The 7,500-nt window shown below is 44.3% G+C and overlaps 2 protein-coding genes across 7 annotated transcripts in view; both read right to left on the minus strand.

Moving 5' to 3' along the window:
• LOC131362870 (TRIO and F-actin-binding protein-like) overlaps positions 1-5,048 on the minus strand; it is a 17,082-nt gene extending 12,034 nt beyond the window's left edge. For 2 of the 6 annotated variants that reach the window (XM_058405181.1, XM_058405178.1), the window contains exons 1-4: positions 4,821-5,035; positions 3,058-3,179; positions 2,687-2,871; positions 1-1,680 (exon numbers count right to left, since the gene is read on the minus strand). The exon at positions 1-1,680 is cut by the window's left edge and continues 547 nt beyond it. In XM_058405181.1, the coding sequence (XP_058261164.1) occupies positions 1-1,680; positions 2,687-2,871; positions 3,058-3,179; positions 4,821-5,003 (2,170 nt within the window). In that variant the 5' untranslated portion in view covers positions 5,004-5,035. Of the gene's footprint in view, positions 1,681-2,686; positions 2,872-3,057; positions 3,180-4,820 lie in introns of all 6 variants that reach the window. The other 4 variants (XM_058405182.1, XM_058405183.1, XM_058405179.1 and 1 more) reach the window with 3 other exon arrangements.
• An 844-nt stretch (positions 5,049-5,892) lies between these two features.
• The window catches only part of nol12 (nucleolar protein 12), an 8,837-nt gene continuing 7,229 nt past the window's right edge, over positions 5,893-7,500 (minus strand). Inside the window, exons 4-6 of the mRNA XM_058405186.1 lie at positions 7,485-7,500; positions 6,970-7,070; positions 5,893-6,807 (exon numbers count right to left, since the gene is read on the minus strand). The exon at positions 7,485-7,500 is cut by the window's right edge and continues 127 nt beyond it. Coding sequence (XP_058261169.1) covers positions 6,609-6,807; positions 6,970-7,070; positions 7,485-7,500 — 316 coding nt within the window. The 3' untranslated portion in view covers positions 5,893-6,608. The remainder of the gene's footprint in view (positions 6,808-6,969; positions 7,071-7,484) is intronic.

Genomic DNA, 7,500 nt, shown 5'->3' on the forward strand with positions numbered 1-7,500 from the left:
GACTTCGGTTACCAGAAGGCCGGTTTGATCCAGAATAATTGCTGTGCTCTGATCTCAAACATGATTGGTCAGGAGGGTCATAACCCCGTTTGGAAGGGGAGGGACTTCGGTTACCAGAAGGCCGGTTTGATCCAGAATAATTGCTGTGCTCTGATCTGAAACATGATTGGCCAGCAGGGTCATAACCCTGTTTTAAAGGGGAGGGACTTTGTCTACCAGAAGGCCGGTTTGATCCAGAGTAAGTGCTGCGCTCTGATCTGAAATCTGATTGGCCAGGAGGGTCATATCCCCGTTTGGAAGGAGAGGGACTTCGGTTACCAGAAGACCGGTTTGATCCAGAATAATTTCTGCGCTCTGATCTGAAATGTGATTGGGCAGGAGTGTCATATCCCCGTATTGAAGTGGAGGGACTTTGGTTACCGGAAGATCGGTTTGATTCAGAATAATTGCTGCTCTCTGATCTGAAACGTGATTGGCCAGGAAGGTCATAACCCTGTTTGGAAGGGGAGGGACTTCGGCTATAGGAAGATTGCTCTGATACACTTTTGTGCAATGATGATTGTTTAGTAGGTACATCATAGCTCCGCCTTGTTGGGGAGGAGTGTCTTTTGATCTCGGATTTATGCGATGATAGGCTGCTAGCCTCAAAGCTCCTTCTTGAAGGAGAGGAACTTGTGCTGTTATGACCTCGCCCACTTGAAATGAGACTCTTGTCTGGTTGGCTGGTTGTCCCATAGCCCTTTCTCACAGGTGAAGCGCTACGCCAACCTTCAACCACTTTGTGCAAAATTGACTGGCCGCTACTCCTGGATGGTGAGGAGCTCTGACTTTCTCTTTTCTTCTGATTATTTGTAAAGTTGTTTTGTTTCGTTTTCGTTTCTGTTTTCCAGAGAAGTGACTGTCCAGTGGCATCATGGCTCCGCCTTGCAAAGGAGGGACTTTGGGTTTGGGTTCCCAGACCACTTTGCTCTGTCTTCCTTAAACCGGCTCTCAGGTCAGCATATGGGCTTGCCTGGGACTTAGTGAGATTACTGACAGCTCCGACAGTGCTAGCAAAAGTTCTGAAATTTTTCCGAGTGGTTTCAGATTCAGCTGGACGGCCGAATGAATTCCGATTGGAGCCTTTGGATTGATTGTCTCGTCTCTCTGAAATGTTGTCCATCCCATACCCACGAGACGATAGCGAGGAGACAGACTCGGCCCGTTTGAATGGGGAGGAACTTCGGGATGGAGATGAAGACCGAGAAAAGCCAGAATCCTTTTTGGAGGGAAAGAAATTTCCAAATTGACTGGGAGATGAATTCTGTGCTCGGAATCCTCTTTTTTGGGATGCGGCCAGTGACTCGGCCTGCTTGAAGGGTGTGGGACTTAAAGATCTTGGACCTGCCTGAGCCTCAACTTCCATGCTGAGGTCTACAGGTTCTGGAGAGGAGTTCAGTGGCACTGGTGCTAAATCTGGATTCAGGATCTCAGAGGTTCTTCTCTGTGAAGGAACGCCAAGGTCTGGGTTTCGGAATGGAATGGCAGCTTTGGGCTCAGGCATTCGGTTGCTTGGTAAAGGATGTCCACGTTCGGCATGACGATGAGGAGAAGGACTTTTATCTCTTAATGTGCGAGCACCAGCTACACGACCCAGAGAGAAATATCCACTTTCTCGATCTTGGTCAGCTTTGGAACTCCCTGGGGACAGAGGGAGAAGTAGATATTTACACTTTCATCTTAACTTTAAAAAAGTTTCTGTAAGAAAATGAGCAGGGTGAAACTGCACAGCCACAGAGTGAGGAACAAACCACAGAGTCAGGAACAACCACATACATAACTAAACACTTCTCAAAAATAGTCATCCACTTGCACTGGATAACCTTTAGCAAGAGTCTTAATTATCTAGCTGAAAAATAAGCACCCATAACTAAGCATTCTGGCTTACCTACATTAGTTACCATAGCAACCATGATTACTACACCGTACACACTGATGTAGTTACCATGTGCTTATGGTGATGTTTAGTATTTGGTAGCAGTGCTAACAGCAGAACTATTACAGAACACTTTCGGAACATTTCATCTTTCTGATATTGTTCCACACTAACGGTCAGGATGAAGCCCGGGGTTAGTCGTGTTAACGTGGCACACGCAGTAACGTAACACTGAGGAAACACCCTGAGAAATAATTAACTTAGTGTTATTAACACTTCTTCTGCGTCAGGACGTAACCAGAGCTGTGCACATGCAACAAAATGACTTAGTCTCTTCATCATTACTCATTTATTTGTTGAGCAGTGTTAGTGACCTGCCTAGCACTAACACTGAAGATTAAGAACATTTATCAATGAAACTTCTTCAAAAATGCTGTCAGGTTAGCTCTTTTTAGCTAGCTGGCTAACAAATACATGCACATGAGTGTCTTATGTCCTATTTAAACTCGTCCACAACTACATCTCCATATATGGGCTCATATCTACATGTATGGACTCAATAACACTCCCACATCACCATATATGGACTCAATAATACTCCCACATCTCCATATATGGACTCAATAATACTCCCACATCTCCATATATGGACTCAATAACACTCCCACATCTCCATATATGGACTCATATATATATAAAGATGAAATGTAATTATAATGAAAATTAAAATAAAAGTCCATTAGAGAAATAAATATTCTGGTTGTTGTTTACCGTGAGGGACGGAGGAACGGCGAGTGAAGCTATCTCGGCTCCGTGCTTCCTCCATCCACATGTGTGGGTTGTTTCGGTGTGATGGGGGATCCAAACGTGTCATCCTGCCGTGAGGAAGAGAGAAGTAGTCTTCCTCTTCTTCTGGACTGAAAGAACCAGTGGAGGAGGAGTCACCTTCACTCAGACTGGGGGTGGGGTGGGGGTGTACAGTACCATTATTACTGATGGTGTACAGTGATGGTAAATCATATATTGTATAAAAGTGCATAGATTAGATTAAAAAACAAAACTCTAGACAACTTGACTAATTGAATGAGAGAATAAAGATGTTACTTAAATAAATTCACTTCAGTAAACGATGATTATCTCACCTGGTAAAGATGTACTGGTCTTGGACTTGACTTTCGTCTCCGTCACGCACGTAAAGGTCACACTCGGGACTGAGGATACACAGAGAGCCTCCACTCACCACCGACACGTCATCAGAGTCCTCCTGAGCCAGCCAATCACAAAACACCTGTGTTAGCCGGTACAGTGGAGGGGCGGGGCTAAACTGCTGATCTCTTCAGATTAGCTAAAGCCACAAGGTTTTTAAATTTTACAGAATGGAGATAGATGTTATTTAAACAAAGTGTGTGATATAAAGGAAGAGTGTCTGAAGCTCCAAGATGGTTGATAATATGAGCACACTCATTTCCTCTCAGTGTGTGTGTGTGTGTGTGTGTGGTTGGGTTTGCGTTACTCCTCTGTAACACAATCCAGGTGCTGCTTCACTTCATCATTATTTCATTTCTCTGCTATTTCTTCTGCAACACCTCCTCTTTCTCTCTCTCTCTCTCTCTCCATTCCTCAGTCTTTCTCACTTGTTCTCTTCCTCTTTTTTTATCCCTTTGTCAGTCATTCTTCCTTCATCAGTTCTTTCTCCTGCAGTACCTTGTAGTGTATTAGTTCTGATTCCTGACACAGCAGCAGAACTTCATTCATTAGTATTAGTAATGTGAGCACACAGACGTGACCTTCAGAACCTTCCTCCTTAAAACTTTACAAGAACTTTAGAATCAAAGACAGGAGGAGCACCAAAGCCAGCATATAGTTAAGGAGCTGGTCATCAGCCTGGACCCCCAAGGTCAGGGAGAGGGAAGAGATCACGTGAGCTCTGCCTTCTGACTGAGACTGGGCCCGTGTTGTGTCCCTGGAAAGCACTGGGCAGCTTTTGTTTTTATACACAACCCTTTACACAGCTCCTGCTCTATCTCAGGTCTGGATGAGCTGTGAACATTCCAGATCTTTTACCACACTGTAAAACATCATTCTCTGTAACGCCAGTGTTCATGACAGGTTTTGGATATTGAACTCAAGTTTTCAAAAATGAACCTAATGACAGTAATCCATGCCAGTGCATGAGCAGCTTGTCAGGGTGGAAACAGGAGCTGGGTGACTGCACAGGGAGGATGGAGAACATCCACATCTCTCCTCTCCTTGGTGTGCTGCTGCTCCTTCACCCAGCAGATGGAGAGATGATGGCAGGAAGTCACTGAGTAGAAGCTCAGGATGTTAATGTATAAAGAACTAACAGGAGCATATTCTTCTCACAGAGACTTAGCTGCTTGAATCCAAATAGATTTAAACACAAACAGGTGGAAGGCGGTCATGACGCATGATGGAATAGATGTTTAGTAGAGCCATGGTCAGTCCAGGATCTCCATGAATCTGTATGAAGGTGAAACTCCTCTGCATACAGAACTGCCCATGAGCAGGAGCGTACAGCTGGAGCTGATCTGGATGTCTGTGACTGACCTGTAACACTCTGCTCATAAACGTACATCTGTGATGTACGGTGATGTAGTGCTTGAGTGCTTCAGGTTTTGTAGATAAACCTCCTTAGTGAGGACTGAGAGAGGTTCCTCTGTTTCTTCTGTTTATAATCCATCTAATTCCTTGTCTCTCTAAACCTTTATCTTGTTATGGATTTGTTTCCATGTGCAGTGGTCAGTTAAAGTGGTCAGTTAAATAAATCAGAATTGACAATTTTGCTGTTATTTTTCCCCACATTTCCCCCAGTTACACAAATGATTCCTCAGTATCAATCCCCACATTTCTCTCTTCGTCCATTCTGTGTTTTTCTCCTCCTCACCTTGGTGCTCGGGTCCTTCTCCTCTCTGCTGCTGCTCTCGCTGACCGGCTTCACCTGCTCAGGTGTGTGTGTAGGTGTGTGTGTGTGCAGGTGCTTGAGACGAAGGCACTCGTGGCAGCGTGACGAATCGAAGATGTTGGGCTGGAACTGGACACACACACGCTCATCCCCGGTGAAGGGCATGATGGGTAATGGGCAGCGCACACACACACACACAGATGTATAACACTGAGGAAAGATAGAGAACACACACACACACACGATTGCTTTCAATATATTACAGTGTCAATTAAAATACTATTAATTCACCAAAAAATCAAAGTACATTTAATATTAATAATAAAATACACAATAATTGAAAATGGAAAAAACAACTATATAATCTTCAATAAAAACGATATCCTACTAACAACAACAACAACAATAATAATAATAATAATAATAATAATAATAAACAACCCATTATTAAGACACTGGTTTAGCAGGTTAATGTCACAGTGATCTAACACACACACACACACACCTTTCCACAGACCAGCAATTCTAAGATTTAACCTTAACAGGAAGAAATAATATTTCCTGTGGCCGTGTCCAGGCCTTACCTGCTGCTGTCCCCCTGTGAGTGTGTGTGTGTGTGTGTGTGTGTGAGAGAGAGAGAGAGAGAGAGAGAGAGAGAGTGACAGCAGCATGTCTCTTCCCCAGCCTGTTACTCATTCTCACACACGTGTCCTATTGGCTGCTATGACAATAGCAGTAACTGGATTAGATCTGACGGACATTTTGGTTCTGATTACAGTCCACTCTCAGCTCCGGTCAGTGACCAGTGAGGAGCCAAAATGGCTGCCGATGCAGACCTGGGGTCAGGATTAAATATCAGAAAGTGACATGAGCCGACGAGCAGATGGTACACGCTGCCTCAGACACACACACACACACATATATACATACACACTCATGCATACACACACACCAACATGTACACATACATATACACACACACAACTTTATTAACAGTGAAATCCCTCACTCCATCACTCACTCTGGATTAAATAATACAGCTGCAGGAAGAGTGGCCTGGAAACATGACTTTTATTAACAATATAATAGAAAACATTTAGAAACATGTGGCACTGAATCTCTCACACACAGCATTCGTCTTGATCATCTTCATCTTGTAGTTAAGATATGGCATTTTTATGTCTGAGATCAACATGTAAATTTACTCAAAATTACATATCTGTGGCAGTGTGTGTTTCAACTGTACACTTCTAACACACACACACACACACACACACAGCTCTCAGCCAATCAGAACACAGTGTACAAAGAAAGCTGCTGTATTTGATGGAACGAGATGCAGCACACCTGATCCAGGTGATTAAGGCTGTGTGTGTGTGTGTGTGTTTCCTTCTAACATGGTTCTGTAATATTGTGAAGTTCAGCACTAAGATGATGTCATCATCCCAACACCAAAAGAATAACAGTTCAGTCTGCTCTCAGCTCTCAGTGTTGCATATGGTGCTTCTCTAGTTACCATGACAACTGTCCACGCCCCATGGCGGTGTCTGTACTGGAGCAGAACAGGACAGACGTCAGGAGTGACCGGGTTCCAAACCCACAGGAGGAACCCCAGAAGAGCATGCAGGGTTCTGGAAGCACACAGAGCTTCTGAGGAGATGTCATGGATTCCAGGATGGAGAAACCACTCCACAAAGTTTCTATAAACAGTGTAACACGTTTGTTTGTGTTTTCAGTGTGGTGGTGGTGGTGGTGTTGATCAGCAGCTCCTCAGTCCTGACTCCGCTCCTTCCTGCCTGTTCTCTTGCGCCTCTGCTTCTTTGTTGTTTTGCCAAGGCGGTGCTTGTTGCCCACGGCAACCGACGACTTCCTGTCCCCCTGCTGACTCCGCCCCCGGCTGTCCTGTTTACCTTTTCTGTTCTTCTTCTGTTTGGTGAAGGAGTTGAGCGATGCTGAGAGAGACTGGATCCTAATGACCACAAGATCAAAGAAATGAAAAGGAGATACAACAGATACAAAAACTCATCATGAAGACAGAAAGACAAAGAAAGAAAGAAAGAAAGAAAGAAAGAAAGAAACTACAGGAACAGAAAGAGAGATGAAGGTGAATCTGTATTAAACAGAGGATTACTTTTTGGACAGCAGAGGATTTCCAGCTTTCCTGGGTAAAGCTTCTACTCTCTCCTCTTCATCACCTCTCTCATCACCACCACCATCACCTCCTGCTGCCTTCTACAGAAGAAACACATCATCATCATCATCATCATCACCACCTTTACCACCATCACCACCATCATCATCATCACCACCTTTATCACCATCACCACCATCATCATCACCACCTTTACCACCATCACCACCTTTATCACCATTACAACCACCACCATCACCACCTTTATCACCATCACCACCACCACCATCACCTTTATCACCATCACCTTTATCACCACCACCATCACCTTTATCACCATCACCATCACCACCACCACCATCACCTTTATCACCATCACCTTTATCACCACCACCATCACCTTTATCACCATCACCTTTATCACCATCACCATCACCACCACCACCATCACCTTTATCACCATCACCACCATCATCATCATCATCACCAGAGTGTACTGCACCAGAAGTCCTCACATGATTGGTCAGAGCC

This window comes from Hemibagrus wyckioides, linkage group LG12 (genome assembly GCF_019097595.1).
Source record: "Hemibagrus wyckioides isolate EC202008001 linkage group LG12, SWU_Hwy_1.0, whole genome shotgun sequence".
NCBI classification, from domain to species: Eukaryota; Metazoa; Chordata; class Actinopteri; order Siluriformes; family Bagridae; genus Hemibagrus; species Hemibagrus wyckioides.